Source organism: Tachysurus vachellii, chromosome 20 (genome assembly GCF_030014155.1).
Source record: "Tachysurus vachellii isolate PV-2020 chromosome 20, HZAU_Pvac_v1, whole genome shotgun sequence".
Classification (NCBI taxonomy): Eukaryota; Metazoa; Chordata; class Actinopteri; order Siluriformes; family Bagridae; genus Tachysurus; species Tachysurus vachellii.
Window position 1 is genome coordinate 7283894 of NC_083479.1, and position 14792 is coordinate 7298685.

General features: G+C 38.2%; 1 protein-coding gene across 2 annotated transcripts in view; it reads left to right on the forward strand.

Moving 5' to 3' along the window:
• ints2 (integrator complex subunit 2) overlaps positions 1-14792 on the forward strand; it is a 49321-nt gene that overhangs the window by 5161 nt on the left and 29368 nt on the right. For both annotated transcript variants that reach the window (XM_060895613.1, XM_060895614.1), the window contains exons 6-13: positions 1982-2112; positions 2246-2416; positions 5993-6219; positions 7737-7862; positions 9674-9745; positions 11248-11362; positions 13240-13308; positions 13514-13648. In XM_060895613.1, the coding sequence (XP_060751596.1) occupies positions 1982-2112; positions 2246-2416; positions 5993-6219; positions 7737-7862; positions 9674-9745; positions 11248-11362; positions 13240-13308; positions 13514-13648 (1046 nt within the window). The remainder of the gene's footprint in view (positions 1-1981; positions 2113-2245; positions 2417-5992; positions 6220-7736; positions 7863-9673; positions 9746-11247; positions 11363-13239; positions 13309-13513; positions 13649-14792) is intronic.

The window sequence follows — 14792 nt, forward strand, 5'->3', positions numbered from 1 at the left end:
AGAGTCTCTGCAAAGGTGCAGGGCTGCTGAAGACCAGTCATCCATGGTTATTGATTCATGGGATGAGGGTCTTGGAGACTGTCACAACATTAATGCAATAATGCTGTATATTTATCCAATTTTGTTAAATTGGCATCGGTTGCAGCCTCTCTGAACATGTCCTCAGTAAGTGGTACCCAACCTGAATAGCAGCACCTGCATCAGAACCTGTATAGAGCATCTGATGAGTGGCGTGTGTGCTGTAATTCATGTAACAGCGATGTGGTTTGAGAAGTTGCGGTGGGTGTGAGTTTACGACTTTTGTTGCAAAGTCTATATGCTGATGGAATTTGGGGTTCAAAATTAAAAGATTTGAAAGATTGAATTCTCGATAATAAATACATTAGAGGAAGCATATTGCAGATCATTATAGCCTTAGAGAGTTCACAAAGTGTTAAATAATACCCTTGGCATTAGTGCTGGGGAACAGTAATTAGAAACAAGCACAGAGTTCGAGCACCAATCCATGTTGATATAAAAACAAGCTACCACCACCAGCCTTAGCGAACAGAGTTGCATTTCTGTATAAAATGAAGTGTACCCATGTAGCTTAGAGCCTGCATCTGGATCAAACAAACATTGGAGCCTCATAACTGGGGTTTGTTTTTATCCTAGCAGGAACATCCATCCTTCTGCCACTTTCTCCTCTCCTCTACTTTCTCACACATACACTGCTTTTGAGGACCCCTTTCCTAGCCACCGGCATCAGATGATGCTGAGGACTTGGAGATCAGAGATCGTGAAGCTATTATCAGGCAGGTTGGCTGTGTGCTGTATTAATGTCTGGTGGTCATATACATGAACACTGATTTCTTTGGTGTCCATGTATATTATAAAAGTTGGGTTAAAAATGAGAAAAAACATATTTTGAATCCAGTGTAGTAACATTCCAATGCCATGCTGCCATCTGGATGCTTGGAGATTTGGTTAGTGCTGGGCGATTTTCATAATTTCTTATTTCTCATTTTTTTAAAGCATTCGGGAAAAGAAGAAACTGGAGCCTGGCTTTCAGTTCACAACTTGATTGACTTATTTTACTGGTTGCTTTACAGAACACACACTTTATATTCACAAACTCTTTCTTGTATTCAGCTCACTGCAACAGAAGAGTCATTAGAAACATTTGGCACTGGTATGATTCTTGTACTCGCCTCCCTCAGCTCCGCTCTCCATTCACAAACCGGTGCTCAACCACACCACGCTTCCATAAACCTTAAATGGTATTTAAATTTTTTGACATACACAAAGGAAAAATCTAGCCAGCTTAATTTGATAAATGCCTTCTCTAGCCCGTGCTACTAAAGTTGTCGATTAAAGATAATGATGCAGTTTTTTAATTAAATTTGCACAATTACTTTTCCAAAGTTCATTCTAATAAATTAAAAACGTTATAAATTAATTGCTGAATCTTTGGATTGTATTACAGTAGAAAAAAACCTTGAAATTTTAATCAATGCAGTTACTTTATAAAGAAATAAAATTTAGTTATTTTGGTCTACATTGCCCAGCTACGTATCTTGTATTTGAGAGTAAAACTTTGAGCTTTTTAAATCTGTTTAAGAAACAAAATCTTGCATGTCTGATAAACATTTATTTTTTATTGTCATGTTTTCTGACTCTTCTATGAATTTCTATTGTCATGGTACTTTTTAGGTCTACTTGGTAAAATCAAGGAATTAATGGTATTCAATAAATACTTTTTTCTGTTTTAGATTTTTTTTTTCCGGAATGAAATCTTCACCTCCACTATTGTTTGCTATTGGCTATTGTTTTCAAGGTTCCTACAAAACAGCAGTTTAAAAACTCATGTACTCTTATGTATTATGTAAATATTATAATCACAGTGGCAATAAAAAGTCACCATGTATAGTCACCATGTATTTTCAGCAGATAATAAAAAATGAAAGTAATTGAACACTAAAATGTATGTCCAATCTCTTAGTATGTCGGGGTCTTATAAAGAGTGGTGAACGCCAAGATGAGGAGAATGTTGCCGGGAGACACAGGACAGAGGCATTAAGGCAGCTGTGCCAAATGAACCCATCTCAAGCCTTTAACATCAGAGCCATGGTGGTGAGAATTATATTTTAAATTATATATTAAATGCAGCTTATATTTAGGACTCCCATAAATCAAGGTTTATAAACCCAGCTACACAAATCATTGTTATTGATTATTATTAATTATCCTGTCTCATTCTTCCCAGGTAGAGGAATGTCACCTACCAGGCTTAGGGGTTGCTCTGACTTTAGATTATAAGCCAAGCAGTGCAGACAAAGCTGTTAGTCCCTTAGTGTCTTATGTCAGTGGTCTGCTCCTGGGCACAAACAGCAAAGTGCGCACATGGTTTGGTATGTTCATTCGCAATGGGCAACAGGTGAGAGGTTGCATTCTTTTGTGTAAACATGGGCATCTACAAAACACTCAAGCATTCATCAAACATGAAAAAAGTGTGATTTCTGTGACTTGACCTTGTTTGAATTTTACACCATTTTGTATAAAAAACAATGGACTATTGTATGTAAAATTCATGCATGTGTATTTGCACATGCAAATGTAGAATATCTGCCAAATTCCAATAGTAAAGTAAAGTCCATTGTGGGTTCAATGATGTCTCATACAGTGGTGTGAAAAAGTGTTTGCCCCTTCCTGATTTTTTATTTCTTGCACATTTGGCACATTTTAATGTTTCATGCCATCAAACAAATTTAAATATTAGTCAAAGATAATGCAAGTAAATACAACATGCACTTTTTAGTATTAAGGGAAAACACCCCCCCCCCCCCCCCCCCCCAAAAAAAAAAAAAAAAAAAAAAAAAAACATTGTTAGAACATAACTTATTTATCACACCTGTTAAATTTCTCCAGCCACACCCAGGCCTTATTACTGCCACACCAGTCTTGATTTGCAATCAAGAAATCACTTAAATAAGACCTGACTGACAAAGTGACTGACCAAAAGATCCCCAAAAGCTACACATCATGCCGAGATCCAAATAAATTCAGAAACAAATGAGTAATTGAGATCTATCAGCCTGGAAAAGGTTATAAAGCCATTTCTAAACCTTTGGGACTCAGTGAGAGCCAATATCCACAAATGGAAAGTGGCGAACCTTTTCAGGAGTGGCCGGCTGACCAAAATTAACCCAAGAGCGCAGCGACGACTCATCCAAGATGTCACAAAAGACACCACAACAACATCCAAAGAACTGCAGACCTCACTTGCCTCAGTTAAGGTCAGTGTTCATGACTCCACCATTAGAAAGAGACTGGGCAAAAATGGCCTTAATGGCAGAGTTCCAAGAAGAAAACCACTGCTGAGCAAAAAGAACATAAAGGCTCGGAAACAGAAAACATATTGATGATCCCCAAGACTTTATTTTCCCAAAGGTAGAATACTCTGTGGACTGACTTTTTTTGGAAGGGGTGTGTCCCATTACATCTGGCATAAATGTAACACTGCATTTCAGACAAAGAACATCATACCAACAGTAAAATATGCTGGTGGTGTGATCGTCTGGAGCTGTTTTGCTGCTTCAGGGCCTGGAAGACTTGCTGTGATAAATGGAAGCATAAATTCTGCTATCTATCAAAAAATCCTGAAGTACAATGTGCAGGACAATGATCCAGAACACACCAGCAAGTCCACCTCTGAATGGCTGAAGAAAAACAATGAAGACGATGGAGTGGACTAGTCAAAGTCCTGACCTGAATCCTATTCATGCTGTGGCATGACCTTAAAAAGGCGGTTCATGCTCGAAAACCCTCCAGTGTGGCTGAATTACAACAATTCTGCAAAGATGAGTGGACCAAAATTCCTCCACAGTGCCTACAGACTCACTGCAAGTTAACACAAATGCTTGATTACAGTTCCTGCTGCTAAGGGTGGTCCAACCAGTTATTAGGTTTAGGGGCAAGCACTTTTTTACACAGAGCCATGTAGGTTTGGATTTTGTTTTCCCTTAATAATAAAAACTGCATGTTGTGTTTACTTGTTATCTTTGACTAATATTTAATTTTTTTTTAATGATCTGAAGCATTAAAATGTGACAAATGTGCAAAAAAATACAAAATCAGGAAGGGGCAAACACTTTTTTACACCACTGTATACCCGGTCATATCAATTACCTTGTTCGACTTCCTCTGGGTCGTGTATGGAAACTGACAGAATTTAAGTGGAATTACAATTGCTAGTCCATTTGCATGTACCTTTTTGCATGTGTGTTTGTATTTGGAAGTGATATTAGTTACAGTTGAGGACGAGAAATATTTAGCAAAATTGAATTGCAATTTTGTATATAATATAAATATATATACAAACACGATTCCAAAAAAGTTGGAACACTACAAATTGTGAATAAAAACAGAATGCAATAATGTGGAAGTTTCAAATTTCAATATTTTATTCAGAATAGATGTCATATCAAATGTTTAAACTGAGAAAATGTATCATTTTAAGGGACAATAAGTTGATTTTAAATGTTATGGCATCAACACATCTCAAAAAATTTGAGACAAGGCCAGGTTTACCACTGTGTGGCATCCCCTCTTCTTTTTATAACAGTCTGCAAACGTCTGGGAACTGAGGAGACAAGTTGCTCAAGTTTAAGAATAGGAATGTTGTCCCATTCTTGTTTAATACAGGCTTCTAGTTGCTCAACTGTCTTAGGTCTTCTTTGACCTAATCTTCCTCTTCCTCTTTATGATGCGTCAAATGTTTTATATGGGTGAAAGATCTGGACTGCAGGCTGCCCATTTCAGTACGCAGATCCTTCTTCTACACAGCCATGATGTTGTAATTGATGCGGTATCTGGTCTGGCATTGTCATGTTGGAAAATGCAAGGTCTTCCCTGAAAGAGACGACATCTGGATGGGAGCATATGTTGTTCTAGAACTTGGGTATACCTTTCAGCATTGATGGTGCCATTCTAGGTGTGTAAGCTGCCCATGCCACATGCACTCATGCAACCCCATACCGTCAGAGATGCAGGCTTCTGAACTGAGCGCTGATAACAACTTGGGTTGTCCTTGTCCTCTTTAGTACAGATTACATGGTGTCCCAGTTTTCCAAAAAGAACTTCAAATTTTGATTCGTCTGACCACAGTACGGTTTTCCACATTGCCACAGTCCATTTTAAATGAGCATTAGCCCAGAGAAAACGGCTGTACTTCTGGATCATGTTTAGATATGGCTTCTTTTTTGACCTATAGAGTTTTAGCTGGCAACAGCGAATGACATGGTGGATTGTGTTCACCGACAATGTTTTCTGGAAGTATTCCTGAGCCCATATTGTGATTTCCATTACAGTAGCATTCCTGTATGTGATGCAGTGCCGTCTAAGGGCCCGAAGATTACGGGCATCCAGTATGGTTTTCTGGCCTTGACCCTTACGCACAGAGCTTGTTCCAGATTTGGATGATCTTATTCACTGTTGATGATGATGATAACTTCAAACTCTGCAATTTTTCTCTGAGAAACTCCTTTCTGATATTGCTCCACTATTTTTTGCCGCAGCATTGGGGGAATTGGTGATCCTCTGCCAATTGACCTAATAATTTGCAAATTGGTCCTCCAGGTGTTCCTTATACAGTATGTACATTTAACTTTTCCAACTTTTGCTACCTGTCCCAATTTTTTGTGAATGTGTAGCGCTCATGAAATCCAAAATGAGCCAATATTTGGCATGACATTTCAAAATGTCTCTTTTTCAACATTTGATATGTTATCTACATTCTATTCTATTGTGAATAAAATAAGTTTGAGATTTGTAAATTATTGCATTCCTTTTTTACTCACAATTTGAACAGTGTCCCAACTTTTTTGGAATCGGGTTTGTATAATAGTTATATATACAGTGTATGTGTTTTGTTGTCTAAAATTATGATGGCTCTTTTTGTTGCCTCCTTCTACACCTGTTTTTCTCTGTTTTTCTTCCTTTGATTTGGCATTAGAGAAAGAGTCACAGTAGTTCAGTTTTATGGCAAATGCGGAGACAGCTGCTGTTGGAACTGGTAGCCATCTTGCCTTGCTCACACATTAGACGTTTGCCTAACGATGCAAGGCTCAGTCCTGAAACAGCAGGCTGCTCAGCGTACTCAAGCCTGAGAGAGGAGCATGTGGTCAAAGCCAGTTCATTACTCAGGCTTTACTGTGCTCTCATGGGCATTGCTGGCCTCAGGTATTGGACTCATGCAGATTACAGCCAGTCAATATGGCTATTTTGTTTAAATATCACGCAACAATATAACACAAATGTATTTATACATACAGTACATTGAAAAGTATTTGTCCCCTCCTCATTTCTTTATGCAAACTTATAAAAGAAGGCAAACATAAGGAAACACAAAATCTTTTAAAAGCTTGTCTCAGGTTTTGAAAGGAAAAAGGTTATTCAACATTTGCATTGCTTGTGAAAAAGTACTCATCTCTGCCAAAAAATAAACACACACCCTCAATAACTTTTATGGTCCTTTTAGCAGCAGTAACTAATCCAAATACTTCCAATGCTTATATACAAAAAGCTTTAGAATCCTTTTGAGTGACAGTGGTTTTTGATTTTCCTCGTTATTATTTTTGCACTCTTACGCTTCTGCTCACCATTCTCAAAATTAAAGATCTAGATGTAAATTGTATATAGACAGTGGCATGTGAAAGTTTTGCACTCCATGTGAAAATTCCTGTTTATGTGAACAGTTAAGCAAGTGGAAGATGAAATGATATCCAAAAGTCATAAAGTTAAACATGTAACAGACTTTTTCTGTTTTTTAAGCAATATCAGTGTATTGTTTGTTTTCTACAATTTTAGAGTGAAAAAGCGAAAGCGGCACCCTGCAAAAAAAATGGGAACTCCAGGAGACTTAAGCTTTCAGATAATTTTGATCAAGGTACCAGACCTTAATTAGCCTGTTAGGGTCATGGCTTGTTCAGTCATTGTTAGGAAAGGCCAGGGGATGCAAATTTTAAAGCTTTATAAATACCCAGACTCCTATAACATTGTACAAATAATCAGTAGCCATGGGTTCTTCTAAGCAGTTGTCTAGCACTCTGAAAATGATTCATGCCCACAAAGCAGGAGATGGCTATAAGAAGATGGCAAAGTGTTTTCAGGTACTGATTTCCTCAGTTCGAAATGTAATTAAGAAATTGCCAGTTAAGAAAAAACAGTGGGGGTCAAGATAAGGTCTGGAAGACCAAGAAAAATATCAGAGAGAAATGCTTGTAGGATTGCAAGAAAAGCAAGTCAGAACCCCGTTTGACTGCAAAACACCTCCCGGAAGACTCTGAAACACCTGCATAAATACACCTATGACAGCGTTTTCCAGTTCCTGCCAATTGAAGAGGAGTGAACCAGTATTCCACAGGCCACAATCAATAACCTGATCAACTCTATGCAAAGGAGACGTGTTGCACTGTGTGAGGAAAATGGTGGTCACACCAGATGCTGACTGGTTTTCGAATCCACCGGACCCCAATACAGTAAAACTGCACATTTTAGAGTGGCCCTTTTTTTGTGGCTGTGTATAAATAAGATCAAGTAGCAAATACTTTTCATGGCACTGTATAAATTCAGGTTAAAAACATTTGTTAGTTTGTAATGCAGACACTGAATCTTATTTTAACAGGCTGCTGATTGACGCTGTGAATGTTCATTGCATGAGGCATTTTATAGTGCTGTATTTGGGTCCTCTCTTCTAGACCCACAGATGAGGAGTCTGAGCAGCTGCTCCAGCTGATGACCAGCCGCCCTCCTGCTACACCTTCTGGGGTCCGTTTTGTCTCCCTGTCATTTTGCAAGTTACTTGCCTTCCCCACACTTGTCAGGTACTCCTCATGTTCTGTCTGCTATTTAAATGAATTACTTTTATTGTTTTATATTTTTTTATTGTTTTTTGTAGATAAGCCATGCTTGTGTTTTTCTCTCTTAGGGTCAATTAGATGTATACTAATATTCACAAAACACAAACATTTGTAGTTTTGAAAAGACAAGAGTTCAATTAGCCAAGTCAAAGGAGTTTTAATTGGCATTTTTCTGTATAGCTTGCATACCTTGGAATATCATTTCTAGAAGAGTGAATGAGGAAAGTTATCCATGTTGCTGGTGACCTTTATAAATTCAGAGGTTGTTGAAAGAGCTGTTCATGGTGGTTAGAGAAGTTATGATAATCCTTGCAGCGGTATGGCCTTAGAGCTCCAATACAAAGGTTTTTTCCCTGTTTATTGTTGTTCCCCATTGAAGGTGATGAGGATCTGAATGGGAAGCTTCGTGTTGGGCATAGCACTTATTACTTCTTACTCCTTAGAAAACAACCACGCAGACACTTGCTTGTCTCATATTAATTTTTTTTGAAGGCGGTCGCATTTTCTCTCCATCTCCTCCCCCTTACTTTCCCTGCTTTGATCCTCTTGTCTCGTCTCGTCTATTGTCTTATACTTTGAGAGACTCCGCACTGCTCTCCAAACTAAAAATCTGAATATCATGGATTTGATAAACTGGTCTCTCAATGCAATTGACACCATCTTCTCGACGAGAAGCTCTGGTTCGGGGGAACCTGACTGCCCTGCTGAAACGTTCGCAGCTGGCTATAAGATGGATGCGTGGGAGACATGGCAGGTCGTGTGTCTGGCGGCTCTTTCCGTGGAGGACATTGAAGATATCTGCCTATTCGGAACCATGATAACAGGTTTTGTGCTGATTGGATGCTGTCCATAACCTCACAAGACTGCCCGTCATGATTGAAGCAGACTGGGACTATTAACCGCAATATGGATAACATCACGGAGAAGCTCACGGCTTTTGGAAAGGCAAATGGATCGATTCGGAGACCAGAATGGACTGAGAGTAGTCGTGTAAATTGGAATGCGTCTACTCACCCCAAGACCAAACAATCCCAATCTTTTCTGCTTTCGGCTCCCCTCAACCAGCACTGGACTCAGCTAAGGCCGCTGTTGGAACAACAACTCCCCCGGAAGAGCACTGCAGGGAGACCCTCTTGCGTTCCTCCCCCCACTTCCACAGACACCTGCTGATTGTTGACTCTGTCTGGGACATGATCAAGGCTGTCTCCATGGCAATTTTCTGTGTATCGCTATGACAATCTTGCGGACTGAGGCACCTAGATTTGATGCCGGGAGCAGCGACTCTCCAGGCCTACACAGGTGTTTTTTCCTGTTCCCACACTGTACTCCCCACAGGAGCATAGTCTGATGGGGGTTGTTTTTTTTTTTCTCCTCCTCTCCCTCATGTTATGCTGTATTTCTTCTTCAATCCCCTGTCTTCCTGTCCTGTCCACCATTTGTCATATTGTATGTATCGTATGTATGGACAGGTTGATGGCTAATTTCGCTGGTACCTGTGACCAGTGACAATAAAGACTACTACTACTACTACTAATTTAATTTGGATCTGGATGCAGATATTACAGATTATTGAGTACATCATTCATTTGCCTGTTTTATGCATTGTATCTCTATATGAGGTTCACTGCAGTTGCAAAACAAGTGAGAAGAATAATTTTTGTAAATTCTTTGTGTATTGCACTTTTCCTTTAATCCTTGTAAACATCACAAAAGACATACAACTATTCCAACCTGTATAATCTACGTCTCTCTTTTCTTAACCAACTTTTCTCTAGTACACCAGAACAGGAGCAGCTGATGGTGATGTGGCTTAGCTGGATGATTAAGGAGGAAGAGTACTTTGAAAGGTAATTTTAAATCTGCATTCACTTTCAGCAATATGAATTACTTGTTCTAACCAAATTTATTTTGTGTTCTGCAAACAGTTTTGTTTGTCTTAGGCTTATGGTTTTATTGTTATTATTATTGGACAGTTTATTTAAAATGCATTTCCATCTTTTTACCATCTTCACATACCATGACAATTCTGGCAATATTTAATAGAAATATCTTTTTCCTACAGTCATTTTGGATTAGAATGGAGGTGTGGTAATGAAATTATTACAAAACTAATTTATTTTTTAGTTTTGTTTTGAAATTTTGATGTACATGCACACATCTGGAAAGAGTTGGCTGTATTTTCTCAGTGTAAAATTTATATACCCAAGTGATGATATTCACAATATACAGTATAACACTTGAAATCATTACATCAAATGTAATCATTAGGCTGTCTTTATATGTTACCATCCATACCAATTGAATTGCAAATTTTAGGCAATTGTTGCAGGGCCATCTTGAGATGAGAAGCACACAGAGAATCAGGATAGACAAGGCAGGACCAGAAGGCAGGCATCTCATTAGGGAGTAGGTATATAGCTTTACAGAGAGAGGGAGCTAGTGAGAACACAATATTAAGTTTTTAAGCCTATTTTAAGTCTTACTTTTCTATTGCTCCAAAACTTGGTTGGAAAGTAGGCATCCCAACCAGTTTAGTTCAACGTTTTATGATGAGCGATGAAGAAAAACCCTAGTACATCATGTGACCTACAGGCCAATGTTTTGACAAATGTTGGTTAAAGCACAATCAGCAAAAGACTGAACAAGTATGGCTATAATGGACGGGTGACTAGGATTAAACTCTTTCCCTCTAAATAGACAAAATCAGACGAATTGGATGTGAACAAAACTCAAAAGTTCTCAAAAGCACACAAGCAAATCAACATCTGAATGGCTAAAGAAGAAACTGCCAAGTGCACTTGCTGTTTAATTATAGAGTGTATTTATTTTTTTACTAACCTGCTTTCTGATTGTTGATATTTTGTTGAAAAAATGTTGAAATTTGCCTCTTGGGATTGTTAGTCTATCTGCTCAATCACTCTATTGTCAGAATAAAAACAAAAAATCGTGGACCTCCAGATGCCTTCAGGCATGCTTTCAGGTTCGAAAAAAGCAAAACTGACCAGGAATCTTCAAAAAAGGGCTGAGTAAAGGGACTGAATGAATAATAAATATATATTTAATTTTAAACCTTGTATTTTTTCTATATTTTTATATTACTATGAATCTGCTTTGCAACAGTCCATTGAGTGCTATACAAATAAATTTTAATTAGATACTTATTTATTTTAGCTTTAAAATATATTTGAGACATGTTTGTGTGTTTGAGTATTTTTGCATATGTAAAGTAAAGTAATGGGACCTGGATACTAAATAGTTGATAAAATTGTGATCTTTTTCTCGGTTGTACAATGTGTCAGGAATAAACAAAGCCTTGCTTCAGTCTGTCCCTCTCCCTCTTCTCATACAGTGCTGCTGGTGTTTCTGCTTCTTTTGGAGAGATGTTATTGCTTGTTGCTATGTATTTCCATACCAACCAGCTCAGTTCCATTATTGAGCTAGTCTGCTCCACATTAGGAATGAAGGTAAGACATTAAAATCAGTGGCATTGAGTTTAGGCTAGCTAAAAACTCTACAAACACATCTTAACTGCAGGATCTTATGGTATGTTTTACTGTAAATGCATTTTATAACCTTGCGTTCTTCATTTGGTCTCCTGACTTTTTCACCCTTGAGTCTTTGATCACTCATGTACCGTGGTTTTGAAAGATCTTCTGAAAGATTGATTTTTTTTTTTTGATTGATTGATTAAGTTTATGTAAATCTAATAGTGAGTTAATTTTATTCTAATTTGTTGCATTAAGTTGTAAGGAAAAGGTCTATCCAATACCTGGATGAATTGCTGATTGACTCAATCAAAATAGAACAATGACTGTACATGTATTACTGATTTTCTTTAGGGTGTTTGTCTAGGATGTAGATGTGAATGTATTTATTTACATTGTACAATCCATTTATCAGTTTTGACAATGACACAAATAGTAATTTTATGTTTAGTTATGAAAAGTGATCAGATGTATTGTCATTAATTGCAAAGTCCTTCTTTGCTATAAAAAAAAAATTCACTGCATTTCAGCCCTGCCACAAAAGGACCAGTTGACATCAAGTCAGTGATTCTCTTGTTGTGGGAGTGTTGATGAGGACAAGTCTAGAGATCACTCTGTAATGCTGATTAGGTTAGAATAACAGACTGGAAGCATTAAAAGGGATTCACAGGCAAAGATATTGCTGCTAGAAAGTTTGCACCTAAATTAACCATTTATCAGATCATCAAGAACTTCAAAGAGAGAGCTTTAATTGTTGTGTGAAGGAGGCTTCAGGGCATCCAAAAAAGTCGAGCATGTGCCAAAACCACCATCTAAAGTTGATGCATCATTAGGATTGGAGCACAAACAGTACAGAGCTTGCTCAGGAATGACAGCAAGCAGGTGTGAGTGTATCTGCACACAGTGAGTTGAAGAGATTGGAGAATAGCCTTGTGCCAAGATGGGCAGAAAAATAGCCACTTCTCTCCAGGAAAAACTTCAGGGACAGACTGATATTATGCAAAAGGTACAGGGATTGGACTGTTGAGGTTTGGGGTAAAGTCATTTTCTCTGATTAATCCCCTTTCCCAATTATTTGGGGCATCTGGAAAAAAGCTTGTCCGGAGAAGAAAAGGTGAGCGCTATCCTGAGACCATTTATGTGTGGGGTTGCTTCTCAGCCTAGGGAGTGGGCTCACTCATAATTTTGCCTATGAAAAATAATAAGAAAAAACATCCTCAGAGTTCTCCCAACCACCCAAGAACACTTTGGTGACAAACAGTGCCTTTTCCAGCATGATTGAGAACCTTGCCAAAAGTGAAAAAAGAATGGTTCATTAGGCAAAAGTCATAACTATGTGGCTCGGGTAACAAAACATAGACATTTTGGGTCCATGGACCAGGAACTCTGCAGACCTTAATCCCATTGAGAACTTGTGGTCAATCCCCAAAAGGCAGGTTAACAAATTCTGAAAAACTCCAAGCCTTGATTATGCAAGAATGGGCTACCATCACTCAGGATGTTGATTGACAGCATGCCAGGGTGAATATCAGAGGTCTTGAAAAAGAAGGGATGCAAATATTGAGTCTTTGCATAAACTTAATGTATTGTCAATAAAAGACTTTGACCATTCTGAAATGCTTGTAATTATACTTCAGTATACTATAGTAAGATCTGTCAAAAAATCTAAAAACACTAAAGCAGCAGACTTTGTGAAAATTAATTTGTCATTTTCAAAACCTTTGGCCAAGGCTATACAGAACAGTTAGCCTACACAGGTGTTCTATTCATTTTAGTATCTTGTGTTTTCAACAGTGATTTCTATATTTACTGAGACTGAGTTGAAATATTTCTTTCTTTATTATATTGCTGCACAGATTGCCATTAAGCCCAGTTCTCTAAACAAAATGAAGACCATATTTACCCATGAGATCTTCACTGAGCAGGTACAGTACAAAATATGAAATTAGTTTCTTTTTCTTAATAATGTATGTACTTTGTTGTAAATGTGATTAGGATTGACTGTCAGCAAATCATGACTCTTACCTATTTCCTTTGTAAGATTTGATTTAATATGAATCAGTGACAGTTTTATGGATTATTAAATCACAATTAATTTAATGACAGAATTTGTGAACTCTTATGTTGTAGGTGGTTACTGCGCATGCGGTGAGAGTGGCTGTTACCAATAACCTGAGTGCCAATATTACTGGCTTCTTACCCATCCACTGTATCCACCAGCTTCTTAAAAGCAGGGCCTTCACCAAGCACAAAGTCTCCATCAAGGTAAAGAAGGGTATTTTTTTCTAACTTACAGCACAGCTATACTTAATTCTGTTACACATTTCACTCTCATCCTTTTGAGGTTCCTTGCTGTCTTCTCCACTGGTATCCAGTGTATATCCAATGTATATATACAGTGCCTTGCAAAGGTATTCATACCCACTGAACTTTTTCACATTTTGACACGTTACAACCACAAAGAAAAATTTATTTTATTGGGATTTTATGAAATAGACTGAAAGAAAGTGGCACATAATTGTGAAGTGGAATGAAAATTATAAATGGTGTCCAAATTTTTTTTTTACAAATAAATATCTGAAAAGTGTGGTGTGCATTTGTATTCAGCCCCCTTTACTCTGATACCCCTAACTAAAATCCAGTGAAACCAACTGCCTTCAGAAGTCACCTAATTAGTAAATAGAGTGCACCTGTGTGTAATTTAATCTCAGTATAAATACAGCTGTTCTGTGAAGCCCTCAGAAGTGTGCTAGAGAACATTAGTGAACAAACAGCATCATGAAGACCAAAGAACACACCAGACAGGTCAGGGCTAAACTTGTGGAGAGGTTTAAATCAGGGTTAGGTTATAAATTAATATCCCAAGCCTTGAACATCTCACGGAGCACTGTACAATCCATCATCCGGAAATGGAAAGAGTATGGCACAACTGCAAGCCTACCAAGACATGGCCGTCCACCTAAACTGACAGGCCGTGCAAGAAGAGCATTGATCAGAGAAGCAGCCAAGAGGCCCATGGTAACTCTGGAGTAGCTGCAGAGATCCGCAGCTCAGGTGGGAGAATCTGTCCACAGGACAACTATTAGTCCTGCACTCCACAAATCTGGGGTCTCATTTATAAAACTGTGCGTAGGATCCCTACTAAAAGTTTACGTACGCCCAAAAGCCAAAAATGGCGTACGCCAAAAAAAATTTATTTTAAATTTTACAGATTTATAAAACCGTGCGTACGCACTCCTCTAAGCAATGTTCCCTTTATAAATCACAGATCACCTGTAGATGTGCGTACGTGAAATCCCGCCCTGTACACGCCCATTTTTAACCATAAATAGTCAATGCAAATCTCTGCGCAGACACGAGAGTGGACCTCGTTATAATGAGTTTCCTCTGCGCTCTGCGGGTTTAAAAA